The sequence below is a fragment of the Lepidochelys kempii genome, chromosome 2, assembly GCF_965140285.1.
Source record: "Lepidochelys kempii isolate rLepKem1 chromosome 2, rLepKem1.hap1, whole genome shotgun sequence".
Classification (NCBI taxonomy): Eukaryota; Metazoa; Chordata; order Testudines; family Cheloniidae; genus Lepidochelys; species Lepidochelys kempii.
In genome coordinates, this window is record NC_136381.1 from 200,393,484 (window position 1) to 200,413,942 (window position 20,459).

At 43.5% G+C, this 20,459-nt stretch overlaps 1 protein-coding gene across 1 annotated transcript in view; it reads right to left on the reverse strand.

The window, feature by feature from the left end:
* The window catches only part of NR1D2 (nuclear receptor subfamily 1 group D member 2), a 31,291-nt gene that overhangs the window by 3,430 nt on the left and 7,402 nt on the right, over positions 1-20,459 (reverse strand). The window contains exons 3-7 of the mRNA XM_073333494.2: positions 11,936-12,024; positions 10,953-11,097; positions 8,781-9,409; positions 6,771-6,956; positions 1,638-1,848 (exon numbers count right to left, since the gene is read on the reverse strand). Coding sequence (XP_073189595.2) covers positions 1,638-1,848; positions 6,771-6,956; positions 8,781-9,409; positions 10,953-11,097; positions 11,936-12,024 — 1,260 coding nt within the window. The remainder of the gene's footprint in view (positions 1-1,637; positions 1,849-6,770; positions 6,957-8,780; positions 9,410-10,952; positions 11,098-11,935; positions 12,025-20,459) is intronic.

Below are 20,459 nucleotides of genomic sequence, written 5' to 3' on the forward strand. Positions count from 1 at the left end.
CCTAGCTCTAAAGTCCTGTTTTTGACCACCATCTTGGGGAAGCTGTTTGGCTCAGCAGCCACTGATGAATGGAAGCAGAGCCAGTTCAACACTTTACAGGACTGGGCCCTATCTCAAGTTACAGTTAGTTAGCCAGCACTGAGAACAGAACACATCCCGGGAGACTGCTGCACTAGAACATGTTTACTATCTAAAGCTCTCAACATCCTTCCCTTTTTCAAGAAAAAATATTCCACTCAGATTCTGCCTGTCTCAAGCACAGAACGTGGGTGCACAGTTTGTGAGAGCGTCTAAGGAGCCTTTTCCCCACACTCACATGGCTCAGGCAGAAATGCAGCCCTTGTACACTTGGGAGCACAGGGACTGATCCCCTCCCTACGCTCCTGGGGCACGTGGAATCCCAAAGGCGGATGGGAACGGAGACATGGCCACTGCTCCAGCTTTTCTTACGTATTGGCTAGCAAAATGGGGGACAAGGAGAGAAGAAGCTGCATTCCCAAACAACTGTAGAAGCTGGCCAGCAGCCTCCACCTGCTGGTGCTGTTTCGGTTTTTTAAACACTTAATGTATCACAGCAGCAACATTGGAGAGAATGGGATTACTCACCAGTGGGACTATTCAAGTGAATAACTGCTCACCCATGTGACCCTTAGAAAATTAATTGCTAGGTCCAATGGTGTACTCAAAAATCAATAACCTGGGAACTGTTTAAGGGCCAGTCCTGCATTCCTTACACCCTGGAAACTCCCAGTGATACTAGGAACCACATTGGGAGTTTGGGATGTGGCAGGAATGCAACTTGGGGCCCAAATCTCAACTCCGATATTTTAGCATTTTATGGCAGCAGAAAACACAATTTGATGGTCTTTAAAGTATTTTATCAAGTTCCAGATAGACTAAAAGTGACAATTTTAGGAAAACTGGGTCAGTTCCAGCAAAGAATTGAGTGTCATGAATTCCCCCTGATTTCAATAGTTAAGGTTGGTCATCATTTTAAAGACTTGATGGGCTCTTCAACTGCATAAGGTATGGTTCATGATGCAGACAACCCTATTGCTAATAGAGGTTCCGATCCAATTGCAGGATAGAGACTTTACCAAAAAAATTGAAACTACTAAGCTATGTACCAGGCTTTGAAGATATCTCTGAGGTAAAAAGGACCTGGTTCTCCAATTACCCACACTGGTGTAAGTCAGGATTAACTTCCCAGAAGTCAAGTTACACCTGTGTAAAACTGGCATAAGCGAGGGGAAAATCGGGCCCACAGTTCCCACTCTCGACCTATTACTTGTCTGGCTGCTGACACTTTTTGGAAAGGATATTTTACTACAGCAGTGAGACAGCAGTAGAGAAAGCCAGATATTTTTCTTTTCTTTTAAACAGACGTTTGGGTTCCATAGTAATAGCAGAAAAGTCCTAAATATCTGCAAATCAGAACTGTTTTTCACATATGCAATTTCCCCCTGTCCAGAGCTACAGAAGTTTAAACTACAGGCCGCCAGGAATTTAGAAGAGGCCCATTAAATCCTTCAAGCCAACTTAATTAGGCTTAATATATATATTTTACAGAGGCCTTCACTCTAATGACAACTGTATTCAAAGTTTGGCAAAGGTATAGATTAACTTTCTTTCCTTACCAGCAGAGACCAGGACAACTGCTGTAAACAAACTCATTTCCTCATCATTAAGTTGCAGGCCACTTAGTTTCTCGCTAAATTCAAACATGGAGTTGAGTAGATCGCCAGCTCCCATTGAATGCAGATCATCCATACTGTACTTCTTTCCACTAAGGAAGGTGACAGTACGTTCCTTTGCATCAAATAAAGATGCAAACCGTACCATTAAAACCTGGCAAAAGAGAGAAAAGAAAATATAGGCAGATTTGTATAGATCTATGAGAAAATAAACTAAACTATGTAATAGTTCATTCCTATCACTTATCTTGATTAGAAATAGACAATACCCCACTTAGCTCTAAAGAATGATGCAAGCTACGTCCCTGAAATCTGGGAGAATAAGGAAAATTAGCTGCTGTTTGGAGGTAGAGGGGGAGAAGGGATAGCAGAACTAAAACTTAAGCCTCAGACATCCTGAGCCATAAAGAAAACACTGTTCACAAATGCATCAGTATGAGGACTTGTTTATAGTTACGGAGCAAACAAAAAATTCATGTTATTAGAAGAAATGTTTTCTTCGCCCTGTGTGTGTGGGTAGCAAGTAACAGTACCAAGCTAAAAGAAAAGGAGGACTTGTGGCACCTCAGAGACTAAGAAATTTATTTGAGCATAAGCTTTTGTGAGCTACAGCTCACTTCATCGGATGGATCCTCTTCTCGGGTAAACTGGAATAGCTCCATTGATTTCAATGGTGCTATGGTGACTTATAACAGCTGAGGATCTAGCCCATGGTGTGTTGTCTGTAGAAGTACCATGCCACTGCTGGGTTTTTACAGGCAATGTTAGTGAGCCCCGGTGGAAAAGAACAGAATGTGTGTCCTTGGAAAGGCTAACACAACAGAGCTTGAAATTACACCTTGTCTGTAGCTACCAATTGGGGATATATTTTTTGATATAGGTACCTCTTTCTGAGCATTTACAACTGTCAAACTTTGCCTCCTTGTTCTCAGCTGCACTGTGAATTTTTTCCATGTGGAATGGCTAGTAAGGTTCCATTTGCTCAATGTTTAACCACCCCCGACATGTTCCATTGTTTAAATACAATGTGCAGAACTGCTACTTTCTGACTTGGATAAACTAAAACAAACTTCATTTTAAAATGTCTAACTTCTTGCTTTCTGTTATGGCCTTGATTTTTTTTCCCCTCTGAAAATCAAAATAGGCTGCTGGTGTGCAGAGACTGCCTGTCACCCTGACCAGTACTGTCTTACTGTTTACTTGCACTCCCCCATCTGTCTGTATCTACCTGTCCTCTCTTGTCTGACTGTCAGAGTGTAAGTTCTTTGGGCAGGGACTGTTGGTAGCACCAGGGCACCTGTATAATGCAAGGTTAGGTGCTTAGGAAAGGGATCCTTGAAGGCCAGTAAGTTGTGGGGGGAGCCACCTGGTGTGAAATGCTGAATGGGAGGGAGATTAGGACCAGATCCACAAAGGCATTTGAGTGCCTAACTCCTACTGATCTGGGCCTTAGGCAACTGACTGACAGGCTAGAACTAGGCATGTCCTTCGGCTCATGATTCTCAGCTGGACCCTCTCCTGGAGTTAAGCACCTAAGCCAGGTCAGCCCATACCCCAGCAGCCCAAACCCAAGACCTTTCTCATAAAAAACGAGACACACACGCACACAGCTGATCGCCCAGTTGTTAGAGCTCTTATCTGTGCTACGGGAGGCCTGATTTCAAGCCTCTGCTGTCTGATTTGGAGCAGGGCATGAACCAACATGACCCACATCCCAGGTGCTTGCCCTAACCACCAGGCTCCTGGCTTTTCTGGGGGCTTGGTCACTCTCTCCTCTTGAAGTTATTTCATTTATCAGCTATTCATTGGAGCAGGGATCTGAACCTGGGTCTCCCACTTCCCAGGGGTGTGCCCTACTCACACAACTTAATCCCATCCCGGTTGTCTCTTATGATAAGCAACGGATCTTAAGCATGCTCTGAGAATGCGTCTAGGAGCGGGCCTCGCTGGGGACATGGGGAAGGAGGAGCAGTCTAGAGGCTTCTGTTTAAGCAAGGGTTTGGTGCAGCTTCTTAGCTGTGGGACAGCATCAGGACCTAGATGGCTCTGTGCGTGCCTGCAGGTGGAAACTCTATGTGATTAGGCAACAGCTGAGCACTGACTTTGACAAGTTATAACTGGCACCTAAATGGTGGACTCAGGTGCCTACAGAGGCAGTAAGGCATCTAAATACTCTTATGGATCTGGCCCATGAGCACTATAATATTATGGGTTCACTTTCAACAGAGAAATATATGCTGTGGTGAATTTTAGCACCATGCAGAAGCCTATGCACCAATGAAGCCTGCAAACTACAGTTTAAATAGGACATAAACAGTGGACAGGTCTGGGGCTGGCCTTCTGCAGGGGGGAATTTCACCGCAAGGTGCTGAACACCCCTGCCGCCACCATTTTCTCTGGAAACTGAAAATGCTCAGAACTTCACAGGATCGAGCTCCAGAAGCGTGGAGTCACTGGCCTAAAATAATGACTCTTCTAGGTGAGCAGGATATTAATTCTGGTCTTCAAACCATATGGCCCACTCCTCAGCTGCTGTAAACTGAAGCGCTTGAGGCTATGCTTGTTGACACCAGAGAAGGAGCTAGAGCTAAAATCCAGAGTGTAAAATAAAATCTAGACTCCAGATAGGAATTTTAGATAGTATGTCAAACTGGTGTTTTCAAAAGGGCCTCAACCATTTGTGCTTGTGCGTGACTGTGTCTTGGAAGGCATCTCATTTGTACTCATGTACAAGTACTCACGCACAAAACTACACACAAGTGACTGTACATGTACAAAGAGAGGCTGTACTTAGAAAATTTGGCTCCCCAGTGTTTCAATCTATATTAACCACAGCTCCAGTGCCAGAGGGAAGGTTTAAATTTGCTAATGTGGTGGTTCTGTTTTAAGTTATCCCCCTACTTGATGAAGGTCTCCGCTCTGTGGAACCTGAGCAGAGCCTAAAACGTGTAGAATTTTTCAGACAGGAATCCGTCTTTTTGTGTAATTCGAGCAAGAGTTTTAATGGTTACTGCAGGCAAAGATGTGCTGGGGAGAGGTGATAGTGTAGGCTAAGTACAAATATGGTAATGAAAACATAAGGCAGGGCACTGGAAGGGGGAGCAGTCAGAAGCAAAGAGAAAGTAGCATAGAGGAGGCCAGGACCTGGGTCTGAGTTTCACAGTGTAACAGGTACCTCTCACTCCAACAACTGACCATTCTAGAGCTGTTTAATTTAATGCATTATCAGTGAAGAAAGCAAGGGACCCAACAACTTTCCGGAGAAAATAATTTCTTCAGTGCAAGTAAACACACAGTCCTATATCCCTGCTTAAAAATACGTGTTACAGAAACTAGACCTGTCTGAACGAGACCTTGAATTCTGTGGGGTCAGGTTTCCTCCAGTCATGCAAGCTTTAACTCCACTAATAATAGTGTGCATCACACACACACAGGAGGACAGGCCCCTAAATAAAGGTCATCAAGTGAGGGACACTGACTAGCTGTAACACCACATCAGGAGCCCTTGCATTATTAACCAGTTGATACCAATTTACGTACAGTACGTAATGACCATACGTAAGCATGTCTTGTCATAAAGAGCTGGCGGTGCTCAGGCCCACTACTAATGACCCAACTATCAGCCACACTGCAGACACTATGTAGTATCTACAGCAGGGGTGGGCAAACCTTTTGGCCCGAGGGCCACATCTAGGTATGGAAATTGTATGGCGGGCCATGAACGCTCACGAAATTGGTGGCTGGGGTGCGGAATGGGGCGAGGGCTCTGGCTGGGGATGTGGGCTCTAGGGTGGGGCCAGAAATGAGGCATTCAGGATGCTCCAGACTGCAGCAGGGGGTTGGGATGCAGCGGGGGAGGTGAGAGCTCTGGCTGGAGGTGTGGGCTCTGGGGTGGGAGTGCAGGAGGATGCTCCAGGCTGGAACTGAGGGGCTCAGTGGGTGGGAGGGGGATCAGGGCTGGGGCAGGAGGGGGTCAGGGGTGCAGACTCCGGGTGGTGCTTATCTCAAGCAGCTCCCAGAAGCAGCAGAATGTCCCCTCTCTGGCTCTGTGAGCTGCCCTGTCTGCAGTCACCGCCCCGTCCACAGGCACCGCCCAGTCCACAAACACTGCCCCGCAGCTCCCATTGGCCGCGATTCCTGGCCAATGGGAGCTGCGGAGGCAACACTTGGAGCAGCGGGCAGTGTGCGGAGCCCCCTGGCTGCCGCTATTTGTAGGAGCTGGGGCGGGGGGGGGGGGGGGCATGCTGCTGCTTCTGGGAGCCGCGTGGAGTGGGACAAGCCCCTGATCCTGCTCCCCGGCTGGAGCAGGGCAAGCCCTGGACCCTGCTCCCCAGCAGGAGCTCGAGGGCCGAGATAAAATGTCTGGAGGACCGGATGCAGCCCCCGGGCCGTAGTTTGCCCACCTCTGATCTACAGTGTGGGTACTGTATTGCTGAGTAAAGTTCCAGCTACTGACACCAGAGGATACCGGAGGCTCCAGTGACTGCAGTACCCCCAGTTACCACTGGAGGGACTCCTGCACAGATGGAATCACTCCAACCCCATCAGGTCTTTCTGCAGGAGAGACTTCAGGCAGCAGAGGGAATAGGTGCAGAACAGGGAACTGAGCCTCTGTGGGGCGAATAATTCAGATTAGACCCACAGAAGCAAGGTTGCTGCCTGCAGGTAGCTATTTAAAAGAAATAAATGATGAGTTCTGGGGTGAGGGAGGAGGTGGAGTAGGGTTCTCAGCTGTCTAAGTCTGGGAAAAGGGTTTCTGGTTGAAAAGTTTTGCTGAGCTGACACAAAACCATGAACCCTGCTGGGGCTTAAATTAAGTTAACAGGCTCCAGATGCAAACAAGATCCTCAGCTGGTGTTACCTGTTATAGCTTTATTGACCTTAATGGTTATATGCCATTATACCCATTGAGGATCTGGTTCCATCTCTCTAACGGAGCAATTGCATATCCTGGGGGAAGTTTGATTCTAGATCGAGACACATGCATCTCTATTAATAAGGCGTAAGATTGCTGCACAGTCAGCCCAACATCTAAAGCATGAAGGATGTTGGCAAGGCATTTACTGTGATTCTCACCTCAAATGTCCCAGCCTTTAGAAGATTGACCTGGTCATGCTGGGAAAGATTTCGGAACCCTGGAATGCGTTTTGCGAACTCCACCACTTCTTTCACTGCAGGGGTGAAGCTCATCGAAAATTCTTCCCAGACTTCATGGCCAGACTTACTTGGGTCCACAAAGGGAGTCTTGCTCATTGGACAAACCTAGAATTTCCACACACACAAAAAAAAAACCCTCTTCAAATTATATTCCACATTTTAACCAGTCTTTGAAAGAAGCAGACTTGTTGAGGAAATCATCATGCTAATGATACAACAGATAAAATAGGAATATTCATTAGTTAAGTAACAAGGATATTTCATGCAGCTCCATTAAATATTAGTTTAAAATTTTCCTAACTTTGACTGCTCCAACAACGTAATTAGGGAAAGCTGCTACCATGCAGGGAATCGAAACTGAACACCCCATTTCTGATCTCACTCTCTTTGTCTTCTATAGTTATCCCTGAATTTGCCCTCACTTACTCCACTGTAAACGAGGATCCAAGAATCTAAACTGCTCTTTTACTGCTGGAATGGGCGGGGAAGAGAATGCTGGTGGGAAAGCATGTTCAGACCCTGGCTGTCATCCCGTTGTCATCTCAGGGACAGCTGTGACAAAGACAAACCCCAGTGTCAAGCAAGCTCTGCTCAGAGTTTAGGAGAGTAATCATGATACACCAGGCTTGTCTGAAATCTAGGCAGACTAACAAGACTGAGAATGATAAGTAACGCTGTAGGGCCTACAGCTACAACTGGAGGTCTGAGCCCCACTGGACTAGGCACTGGCCACATACAATAAAGAAGTAGCTTACAAATAAGGGGATTCTCAGGAAGCTGAGAAAAGCTTGAAGGATTGTCAAAAACTAGGAGGTGGAAAAATGTAGCCAATTTGCACTTGAGGGTTTGCAATTATGGAGCATCACAGAACAAGAACTGAAGTATTTCCTATGTTCCCCCTCCCAGTCTGTTCCATCTAGAAAGGGAGAGAGAGTCTACTTTAAGGAAAAGAGGCAGCTACTGCAAGGTAAAGAGGGGTGGGGGGGATTTAAAAATGGGGCAAAGGGAGGGAAATATGCAGCATTGTTGCTTGACTTAAATCAGTTAGGGTGATCAAAGAGGCTGCGATAAGGAAATGCTTTCTGGTATGATGCTGCTACTGGACACTCCTAGATGAATGGGGATAAAGAAAGGGAGGACCCATACTTGTAAATCCTTTCACTGGCTCAGAGTTTAACTTGTTGTAGGGGTAGAAGGATAGGTTTGTTGTGGACAGCCTAGAACCCTCCAAATCCAAATGTTTTAAGTAGTTTCCATAAAAACACCTGCTCTCAAATAAATAAATCAATAAATCTAGCCCTAATAACTATAAAATTAAATTAAAAAATGACCTGCCTGACAAGGTGAGCAAGTACTAAAAGACCCTGGTAAAAACAGACTTAAATCAACTAGATTGTCTCTAAAGATGAAATCCTGACCCCAATGAAGTCCTCACTGACTTCCAGGAGGCCAAAGTTGCACCTCAGAACTTGTGCTTGGATACTTCTTAAAAATATATTTCAAGTTAGTGCATCTAACTTTGTAAATTATTTTAAAGGTTTTATCCCCAAGAGGAAAAGGGTGGAAAAGGACTTAATGATTCATAGGACTCACTTTTCCAAGAAACCTACTGTAACCCGATTTTCAACTATATCTTTTATGTACTTTAGTTGAAAATAGACTATCTGGCAGCTAAAAGTCTTGTTAGAAGAACCTTATCAATTGCTTGATTTCAAATCCCATACACAGTGTAAGCCGTTGATCTCTGTCTAGTAGTTCTTTGCCCCTAAACTCTGTTTGGTGCTATCTGGGTCTCCACTATGGACCAAATTCATCTGTGTGCAACTTCACTGATTCTGGAGCTACATTTGGCCCCAGCTGTATTGACAGATCATTAAAAAACATGGCAAAAAAGTCTCCCTGAACCAGCAACAACAGACTTTACTGTACCAGGTGCATTCTCCCTCCAGTGTTGCATGAGTATATATGTATGTTCTCATTTGCCGAAAACCCATCTTCTGGGATCTTTTCACACATTCTTTGAGTATAACCATTGGTAAAGTTCATACTGTGGCCATTTGTGAAACAAATGGTGCGCCCATTTGGATAATGCATTACATGTCTCCCTTTGTATTGTCCAGCAAGAAGTTGCTCACTTTCGGTATAATGGGTGTCACTAAGCCCACTGCTACAATAGTCGCTATTCAAACTATATTGCTCAGGGTTCTTTGGAATTCTTTCCCCGCTCTGGGGCTGCCTGGCCTCAGCTGGGTTTTCTGATTGCTCCTGGTTGTACATGAAGGTGTCCTTGTGGGCTCTGGTCACCAAACCAATCACTTCTTCCTTCGCAATGTCAGAGGGAGGAGGAGGAGATGGACTTCTGATGTCTTCCAGCTCTTGTTGGGGTTTGGATGTAAGCTCTTCTTGAGACGATGGCAGCGCTTGCTCCTGAAGTTCTGTTAATGTTTCATTTGGCAAGTGACCATTGAACTGGCTGTTCATCATGGTCTTCATGGCACTTTGCATTTCAATCAGCATCCTCTGTTTTTCACGTTTAGGAATGCGGCCAAATCGAACAGCTAAGGAAGGGGGAAAAAAAGGGTTTAGTTACCTATGTGCACACCAAATTCAGTCATGAAAACCACGACACACAGAACGGATAATCTTGCCTTTTTACGCTCAGACACTAATCCTGATCTCATTGGCATGGCTGTATATCAGCAGTAACTCCACTGATGTCAGTAAAGTTAACCCAGTGTAAAGCGGGTGTCACATTAGAATCGGGTCCAAGATCATCTTGTTACGCACCACTGTTTATATGTAAAATGAAGGCAGCAAAAAATATAACAAAAGTATCTGTATGTCCCTTTTCTTGGTTATTCTAAACCAGGCCTGGTCTATACACACAGTTGCACCCAAATGTGTGCTTTAAAACTGATGTAGTTAAATCAGTGCAACTTTGTCTGTGGACACTCTGAAATTGCTTTAAACCTGGTTTATATCGCGTTAGCTTACATTTGTAGGGCTAGTTCACCCGACATAGCCAGTTTTAAACCGACATACGTGTGCTTGCCCAGGAGTTTGGCATTTAATTAAACTGGTTTACTTAAATCAATCGGGTACCAGCCTGTGTATAGACAGCCCCATATGGGTTGTAGTCAATGATTCTCAGAATGACAGCACAATTCTTTTAAATAAAGTTCTAAGTTAATTTCCCCTGCCCAATGAGTGTTAAATTTGTTCCTGTTCAGTATGAATCTGAGGGAAATAAAAAGTGAAATGGGGGCGGGGGGGAGAGTTCTCAGCTCAATCAAATTTTGTGCTTTGGAAGCCAAACAATCTACATTTTCAGCACCTCACTAAAAACCATGGCAAAAGGCAGACTTTCAGTGAGGCATACGGTGATTTAGCAGTGCAGTTTCAGTTACCATTAAAGTACTGCAGCTCTGTGCTTTCTCCTTGCACCGAAAACTTACTCCTGAAACTCTACTCTCCGTAATAGCCTTACGTTAAGTGACAATAAAAAGATAGTGTGCTACGGGCCTGACCTAGCTCCTATTAAAGTCTTTCCATTGACTTCAGTGAGAGCTAGATTGGGCAACATTTCCTTTTGTTTAAAAATTAAAACCTAGGAAATGTATGCAATACACTGGCCAGGATGGTTCAGATTCTTAGCTCAGTTACACCAGTGTAACTCCACAATAACCCCACTGCCACCAAGAATGTTATTTTGGATTTACACCAGTGTAACTGAGATCAAAACCTAGCTTAATACCCACAGAGGAGCTTAAAATATTGTTTAACTCAGTAAAATAAACTAAGACTGTTACATCAAGTCCGTCCATCTAGCAGCTGTAGTGCATCCTATTGTATTCATCCCAACTCCAGATGCTCAGAGAAGGGAGGGCTTTCTTAGCTACTTTATATACGGCGCTCAGTATAGCCACACAGTGAGAAGACTAGCTAATCCACATGTAAGAGACAACAGTAGTGTCAGAGTACAACAGGATTCAGCTGTCCGTTTCTGCCTCCTTACGATCTTTGTCACATTCTCTTTTGAGATGGGTGGCGTATGCAGCACAATTCACTTTTACAATGTCGTTATTCAATTTAGGAACATACCATCTCTTGACATTCCAACAGACAAACATTTTTTGAAGCGGCACTGCTGGCATCTATTCCTATTCATTCTCATTATAGAGCAGTTGTTATTCTTCAAGCACTTCTTATACTGAATGTTTTGCTGAATGCTTCTTCTGAAAAAACCCTGCAGATAAAAACCACAGCCTATTACCATACATGTCAAATCTTCTATGAAGATCCGGCCATTTGCAAGTAAGCTTCACTTCCTCATATATACTTTCGGAGCCATAAGAAGTAGGTGCCACTCATAGCAGCTTACAACTTCTCATGACTGGTTTTCTCTCAGACAGTTTTGCTAGCATAGTGAAGCATAACGTGTAAGGAAGAACACGGTAGGATTAATAAACTGGTTGTTTCCAACTATATATAACTGGTTGTTTCTAACTAATAAATTCTAAAAGTTTCCCCAGCAGTCAAAACTTACGATCCAACTTACGATCTTATTATCCTCGTTATACTGACAGGGAACCAGCAGAGCTGAGAGGTTAAGTGACTTACCCAAGATCACACAGGATACCTGTGGCAGGGATAGAAATAGAATCCAGCTCTCCTGACTCCCAGCCGCGTATTTTAGCCACAAGACCACCTCTTGCACAATGTCTAGCTTCCTCCGTTCAAGAAAATAGCTTTCATATAACATTATTATTGCCAAAAGCTCCTTCACAGAATGGACCATTCATGGTGTTCCAGTGTCTGAGAACAGACCTTTGATCAATCAGTGGACACGCAGGCAACTAGTTTAGTTGTTCCCATGGGAAGGAATGGTGTATTCCCAAGCAGCTTGTCTTTTTAAAGCAACCTGTGTATATTTTGAACTCTCTCAGATTAATGTTTTAATAGATTAATATAAATTTAACTTTTCAACATCATCACCTGCTTACCCCATGATTCCAATTGTTAACTACCCAGCGATCTGAAAACTAGCCAGCATCCACAACAAAAAGGAGACCATTATACTTTACCTTACAACCCTCACAAGCATGCACACCGTAGTGAAATCCTGAAGCAACATCCCCACAGACTTTACACAGGAGGATCATGCCATTAAATTCTAGAAATAGAACAGAAGAAAGTGAGCATGAAACTCCAATGGTAACATTCTCCCTCATAGGCCTTGTCTATACTGGTGGCGGTACATATGGTACATGTAGCTACACACCCCAATGAAAGAGAGCGTGGTCCTGCTGGAGCCTTTCCCTGCAGTGAGGACAGGCTCTGGCAGTGGGACACTACATTGCAACATAAATAGGGAGCACTGCTTGGGCACATAGAGAGCCGCAGAGGGTATATACCCTAGGGTTCAGCCGGGTCTCTAGTCTTCTTGCCTAAGCAGTACCTCATTGCCTCCACTGCTATTTATACCTGTGCTAGCTGGGTGTGCAATGTATGTATTCTACATGCCACTGCAAGTGCAGACCTAGCCCTAGAACACACTTCTGCCCCTTAAAATGTGCTTTGCAAATGAGATACTGCAAATCAGTTCAATGTACAAGAAAGAGAGGAGACAAAAACAAGAACACAGGAAAACCCTGCACGACTCAGCAGGGATGAATTTAGGAACAATCGCTGGATAGAATGGGGAGAACACACATACACTGGGCTAACACTAAATTTTTAATAAAAGTAGCATTGCACTCAATGGTAGAAAAAAAAAGTCTGCTTACATTTATGAATTTTAAAAGGATCATTTAGGAAACTAGGTCACCAAAGTTTGGGCTCAATCTGTCTTCCCATCAGGACAAGGAAGCCCATATAAATGTTGCAGTTTCCCCAACTGAGAATAAAGATCTTTTCTTAAAAACAGAAATATTAAAAGACACCGTTAACTTCAAAATCACATGTAGCAAACAAATAAGTTATTTTACCCTTTTTACTAATAAAAACTTTGGCCACATCCTACAATTGACTCCATGCAGACAGTCCTCCATAGCCACACAGAGCCTCCCCATTGAGATGCACTTGCAGAAACAGGACCTTACATTCTTAAAGGTGAAAGGATTTTCCAAGTCCAATTTGCTTGCCACTTCTTATGCTCTTTCTTTATATTTTGCATGTTTTGTTCCAGCTTGGATAATAAAGAATGGGACGTTTCAAAGTGTTCAGCATTGCCAACTCTGCCAGTGACTTCAGGGGAGCAGAGTTGGACTAATGCTGAGCGCTAGAGCTGGTTGGAAAAATTTCAGTGGAACCATTTTCCACCTGAGACTGCAGTTTCATTAAAGTTCATATTGTAGCCTAAACGATTAACCTGCTTGCTTGCATATATATATCTTTTGTACAAAGGATCTACTGTTAGCAACCCTTCTCTTTTTTGTTTTGGAAAGCTCTAGGATTACTCTCACTAAGTCCCTATCCAATTTCTGTGTGTCTTTTAAATCCAGTATGTCAGCCTGTACAAATTTAGTTGTAGCTTTAGGGCATCTGGGACTAGGGCAGTATCAGAACATTCCTGATCTTTTTCTTTCCAGAATTCCCCTGATCAGGCTCCTTCTCGGGCTAATTTATCAGCCTTCCCATTTTCTGTAGCATAGGGGTCTAATTTCCAGTGAGCTATTTTTTTTTTTTTTTTTTTACACTTTAATCATCCACCTTGTAACAGTGATTGTTACAGCAGATGTATTTCATCAGCGATGCACACTTAATAGGCGTGCCATCTGAAGATGTGAACCCATTTATCTCCCAACATGGTAGAAACTCTGTGAGAGAACTGCATACTCATGCGGAGTCTGAAAACGGATACTTCGGTATGTGGTGGTGATGGAGAACTGCACACAGTACTCCAACACATAAGCCACTGCTGCTAATTCAGCATATTGAGCCAAATGTGGAATACATGAATATGCCTTCTCCCAATGCTCTCCTTTCTCCTCGGGAGGAACTGCATAGATTCCAAATCCGGTACAAGGTTTGCCTCGATGGTAATAACTAGAACTGTCAACAAAGAAATGATACCTAATAATGGAATCTGTCTCCTGTATCAATGGTTGGAAAAGCTTTTGTTTTTCCTCCCCCCTTACATCCAATCAATCAAGATCGGGACACGTGTGGCTCTCCTTCATATAGTAGGGCAGCTGGTAACAAAAATGGTGTCCTAATAGGTTTTACTGTAATATCTTTCCCTTGCAGCAGTAATGCCCAGTGGGCTAGGTGAGCATTTGAGACTTGCCCATCTTTTACCCCATTGGACAGTAAGAACTGAAGGGAAGTGTGTGATAAGTGTAATACGATCGGGCTGAGGCCAATTAGAAAAGAAAAGTGTTGTATGGCCCAACTGGTTGCCAATAGGTACTTTTCACAATTGTTATACTTAAGTTCAACTGATGACACTTAAACATGAAGCACAGGCCCCAGGTCCGATTTTCCCACGCTCACCGCTACCTCCAGATGATAGGGTATTTCAGGATTAGGAGTGATCAACACCGGAGCCTTGAAATGGCTTGTTTTAGCTGGGATACTGCTTCCGTGTGTTGCTCAGACCATTTCCATCAAACACTTTTCTTTAATAGTTGGTACAAGGGACCTGCAATGGAAGCAAAATTGGGAATGAAATCCCTGTAATACCCAGTTAAACCCAAAAAGGATCTTAAAGCCGTTGGGTCCTGTGGTAACGGCAATGTTTGGATTGCATCTACTTTCTGTTGTGCCGGGGTTCTACCCCATTTTGTCAGGGTGAGACCCAAGAAAGAGACACAGTTAGCCATTAGCTGTGCCTTGGCCAGATTGCACTTTAACCCTGCTTCCTTTAGGATCTGTAGGAGCTCATCAAGCCTTTCTAGATGCTCCTTTTTAGTCCGTGTTGCTAAACACAGGTCATCTACATATTGAAACAGAACAGTTGGTTTAGAAAATTGAGACAGTGCCTGCCTTATTTGCGCATGGAATAAAGCTGGAGAACTTTTATACCCCTGAGGTAAACGTGTCCAGGAATATTGGACTCCCTGGAAACGAAATGCAAAAGGGTACTGTGAAATGTGGGCCAATGGCAATGTCCAAAAGCTGTTACTGATGTCAAGGAAAGTAAACCACACAGCCTCTGGATCAAAGGACTTGACTAAATCTGGCATCTTGGCCACTGTAGGGGCACAAGTGGGTGTGACTTGATTCAGGCGTCTATAATTAATTTTGAGACGCCAAGAACCATTTGGTTTCTTCATCGGCCAAATAGGAGAATTGGCAGTGGAAGTACATCTACGTAGTAGTCCCTGTGTCAGTAAAGACTTGATAGTCTTTTCTATGTATGGGTTTGCCTGTTCTGGGTAAGGATATTGTCTTTGGGCTGACATATCTTCTCCTTCTACAACAATAGTGACTGCCATATATTCACAATTATGTTTGTGTTTAGCAAAGGCATCTGCATGTAACTGTAACTCATCAACAGGCATCTGACTCCTGTAACTCAGGTTGGTCCGCATGATTAGCCGCTATTTTGTTTAAATCATAACCCTCAGGCTCAGAGTCCACCACTGGAGATACCATGCCACAGTCAGGTATGATCACTGGTGAGTTATTCTTTGCCTGTTCTACAGTAAGGCACAACAATTGGTTACCCAAATTAAGAACACGTCTGTTTGTATAGGAAATTAGTTCCCAACAGGCAATTCCTTGGGTCTGCTAATTTCATCAACGCAAAGGTATGAACCTCTCTTAGGTGACCTATCTGTACTTCAATGGGTATAGAAAGCGTGGTAACAACCTGATTACTTGCAAAAGTTGCAAGTGTTTTTGTACGCCCTGATGACAGAGAAGAGGATCTAGGATCCTTAAAATGGATAATACTGATTGCTGCCTCAGTATCTATAATAAAATCCGTGTGGTGGCCACCTACCACTGCAGATACTGTGGGTCTCCCGCTTGCATCTCTGTCTAAAGGAGCTATGACTTCGCTTGGGGTTGATTGGCATCATGCCGAATAATTTGTAGAGTATGCAGACAAATAATCTACAGGCTCTCCTTCTATCTCTTCGGAGGCAGCCAACTCTGGAGGAGAGGCTGTCCACCGGAGAGAAGGAAATGGGTCAACGGAGGCCACTGGACAGTTTTAGGGTGCTGGGCCTTGGCCTTCCATCATCAGCTCATTCACGCATGCTTGGAGTTCTCGAATATCCAGTCGTTGAGCCTCAAGCGTCTGCTGCACTGTTTTAAACATCACAACTGAGTCCTCATCTTTGTGGGGAGGCGGTGACATGGGTCTCCGCAGGCGTAAAGTATTCTGTGTGGCATCTGAAAAGAAAGGAACATGGTCCCGGGCCCCTAGATAGGATCCAAATGCATAACCCTGTTGAGGGGCATGCCCACTCGAAGGTCCAGGATCATTATGTGGATTAGGGTCATTTTACCAACACTGGTACCTAGCGAATTTAGGAACCCCTCGACCTAACCCTGATTGAGGTCCCTCAATCCTCACAGTGGGATTTGTTTGTGGTTTGTGAAGTATTGCAACAGGAGCTCCCCGCCAACCTATTTTAGGGCCTCCCTGAAAATATGCCTTGGCCAGTAAGGCTAATGCCTCTTTAAAGAAATATCATCAGTTATATGCATGTTCACCATTTCTCGTAAATAGGGAAGAGAGTTATTAACCAACAAACTAACGTATGGTGGCTCATCTGTTTCCTCTTTCGTGTGACTGTGCCATGCTGCACTTAACTGCAGGTGAAACTGATGTGGGGACTCATTAGATCTCTGCCTTAGGTTCGACAGGATGGCCACACCAGCTTTCCCTGGATGTAGATTGTGTTCCAATAAGGCTACTGTGTCTTTAAAAGATCTCTCTCCTACCCTAAACTCAGGTGGCAAAGTACTCCATAATGCTCGATTTACTGTGAGTTGTAAGATTTTAACTCAATCTTTCCTTGGTAAGCCAAACACGTTTGCTGTTTCTTGTACACGTTGTGCATGCATTGCAACTGAAGAATCCTCCATCATTCCTACTTGCTTAGCTACCAGATCTAGGGTCTTAATGTCTGTAACAACTGCTTCAGGACAATCCGAATTACAATCTGAGGATCTTCTCTCCAGATCAGGATCTGGACTTCTACCTGAGCTTGAATCTATAACGTCTCTGTTTTGACTTCTTCTACCCAAATTCACGTTTTCCTCATCTGAGCTATCAGCACTTTCCAATGGAGATAATCCTGGATGAGCAGGATAATTTTCCGTAAAACCTCTATGTCCTATACTCAAGGCATCTCCACACTGACGCAGGACATCTCTTAGTGTGTTAAGGTCTGGTGTAGTAGGGTGTTCTACCCGTACACCAGGTGATACTAGCATATACCAAGGGAGTGTAGAGGGGCCACGAAATTGTCAGGACCTAGACAATGTTGATGATTGCTCAAATTCCAATAAATGTCCACCCAAAGGGGCTGGATCTCCTGATCTATATGGTGCTAGTGTAACACTGGGCGGAGGAGCAGGAATTACATTCCTTAGTTGTTGTATATCTCTCTGTTGTAACTTAGAGATTACTACATCACATGCATTAGCTACTCGTGTCACTTGTGACACTGCATCTTCTAGTCCCTGAACAATCACAGACTCTAAAGGCACTCCCTCTTCACTATCAGGGGAGGACACTAACAGAGGAGAGGATATTTCCTCCCCCTTTGCTCTGCTCATCTCATCCTTTACATCACTAGTCGCCTCCTCTATGATGCCACTCAACTCCACCTCCTGTGGTGCCACCCTGGGACTTCCTTTTTCTATCTGCAGACTGCTGTTAGCTTCTGCATTGCTACCTTCCTCTTCTGACTCTCCCAGTGGCTCCTCAGACTCAATCTCCAACTCTGCTCCTAAAGGTACTGTATCAGCCTAAGCTAATTCTCTTGGCCTACTTCTAGAAATTGGCCCTGCAGGTTTTTCTATCTCCGTTGGTTCTACCACGCCAATAGGGATGGGAATCGATTCTTTATCCTCCTCTAACACATCTTCTCTTTTTTCCAACTCTCTGATTCTTTCCAACAGCTGTCCATGGTCTGATTTATAGCCCTCCAGCGATTTTAAGCTGGCATCCAAAGTTTGCTGGGCTTTCCTGAGTAACTCTAATTTTTTATTCAATTTCTTTCCCAGCGAACTACAAGCCACGAGCAGACATTCAACAGCTATTCCCTTTACCAGTTTAGCCTTTCTTTTTTTCTGCTCTCTTTCTACATCAAATACCTCACTCACAAAACCCCATGGGTTACAATGCTCAGAGATCATCTCGCTATTTCTCAACTGTTCTAAACCTCCTCCATGTTGCTGAATGTATTTTTTCTGGCAAAGTTTTCTAAAGCCATACTACGGGCAACTCCAACAGACTCTACTCTTGCCCTTGCTCCACTCACCTTAATACGTAACACAGAACTCATTTTAATTCTAAAACTTCACTAGCTTATGTAATAAACTATAACGAATACTCTGCTGTTTTTAATCTGAAACTGAAGGCGTCCCTTCACAGAAACAACAGGAAACAATACCCCAAACCGGTTTTTACACTTAGTTCAGTAAGTCCCAAATAAATGATAGAGAGGTGGGGTACGTGCCCTTTCTTCCCTCGATGGCTCGTAGCTGATCAAGAGGTCTTTTCCCTCTGTCGGGACCTGCCAAACAGCTGGGGACTACTGAGGCAGATGGATCAGAGGTGCAGCCCAGGAGAGTTGAGGGGACTGAAATAAGGTAGCTCGAACCGTTCAAGTTCTGAATTATTGCAGCCTCTTGGTGGCAATTAATACCTAGGTTTATCAACTCCCCCGCCACCACTAGTGTGGGTCATTGGATCCAATGCTACTGCTAATATCTTATCAGTACCATTCATTATAACTTCAACCTTTAACAAAGCCCCTTAAAAGCGCATATCACTTTAAATAATAACACTATTTACTGTTTATAATATTACTCTATCTTGCAAGATTAAATTTAAACCCTCTAAAGTAAAACTCTAAATCAAACCACAATACAGAACCGGAAATACTGGGACTGCTGCCAAGCCGCAGTCACAGGAAATCAGGCTCCTGTTCTCTTAAGAGTGAGTGACTGAGACACACAATGTTGCTCTCTAACTTTCTGTAACTTTAACCATTTACTTATGCCTCAGGTGAGATTTTTAGGAGTCTAAGGATGCCTGGAATCCCTGAAAATTCCTGTCACATACTTCTCGAGTCTCCTGGCTGGCTCGCCAGTCTGTAGCCTGATCTAGGGTGTGTTAATATTATTAATTTGGATAGTATGGGTTTTTGGCTCACCAATCTATTTGATCAGAAGTTAAAAGTTCTTGTCCCAGATCAGGCTCCACAGAATTTACAAAGGACCCTCGGGGGTGTGACAGGAAGCTCGCACTGAGACACATATAGCCGTAAAGACTTTTTATTAAAATCAATGAAATAGTAAGTAAATGGTAAAATAATTAGAGTTACAAAGTTACAATTGTATTACTGTTATTCGAAAGATACATATGGTAATACAGTATTATATGCTACAAAGCTTTGGTTAATATACTCACAACCTTCCTTGATGACCTGGTGGTGAGAGACACAGGACCAGCCTCACCTCTAACCATTCAGATTTCTCAACTCTTGAGTGAGTGGTGCAGAGCTTCAAAGAAACTAATGCTAAGAGCTATCAAAGCGAACTTAGAGTTTACTTAACTAACAAACTTAAAACCTAACAAACAAAACTAAGAACAAACGTTTAGGGAAACCAAGCTTAGCCTAGTCCCCTTGGAACTTAAAAGTTTGAAAAGAAAATGAGTACAACCTACTAATAGTTAGTAGTCGTAGAGGACAGATAGCATAAGCTAGTGAGGTGGGTCACCTCTTTTATAGGGCTCAAGTGCAGGGAATCCTTCCTCCTATGCCCAAATATGCCTCAAAAATGTTAGGATACCCTTACTCCATAGGCTAATACGTTCATGCAAATTGATGACATGTACATACGCACATATACTATTTCTGTTCTTTTAGTCATTTCAATTCTTTCCTTGTGGTGTACCTGTTAAGTCTGTGGCTACAAGAAAAAACCCCTACCATTCTTCCATTGTCTATCTGTCTAGATAAAGGTCTTAGACATGCATGGGTGGCTTACTATTTAGATAAAAGATCTCAAGATGTAGGCCAACTTTGCTATCTGGGTGAAAGGTCCCAGATATAGATATACTAACTTTGCCTTAACTTAACATGCAGGATATAGCATTACAGCCAAACTTATTTCAATATATATCTATAAACCTATTACAACAGACGAAATACTTAAACTATTAGAAAAGATATATATATATATACATGCATGCAAGCAAGCAGGTTAATCCTGCTACAATATTTAGTCCCTAAACAGAACACGAACAAATGTCAATCTTGAAATCCTTTGTGAAAGGGAATTTCTGTCCTCTGCATAGCTCTGCTAAGCGCTTTTAAAAATCCCACCCTAAAAATCAGTTAAATCAATCTCAATTTTGTTTACAGCCAATTTCACTTTCAGGTTCTTATGCCCTGATTTTGCAAACAGCAGCTTTCT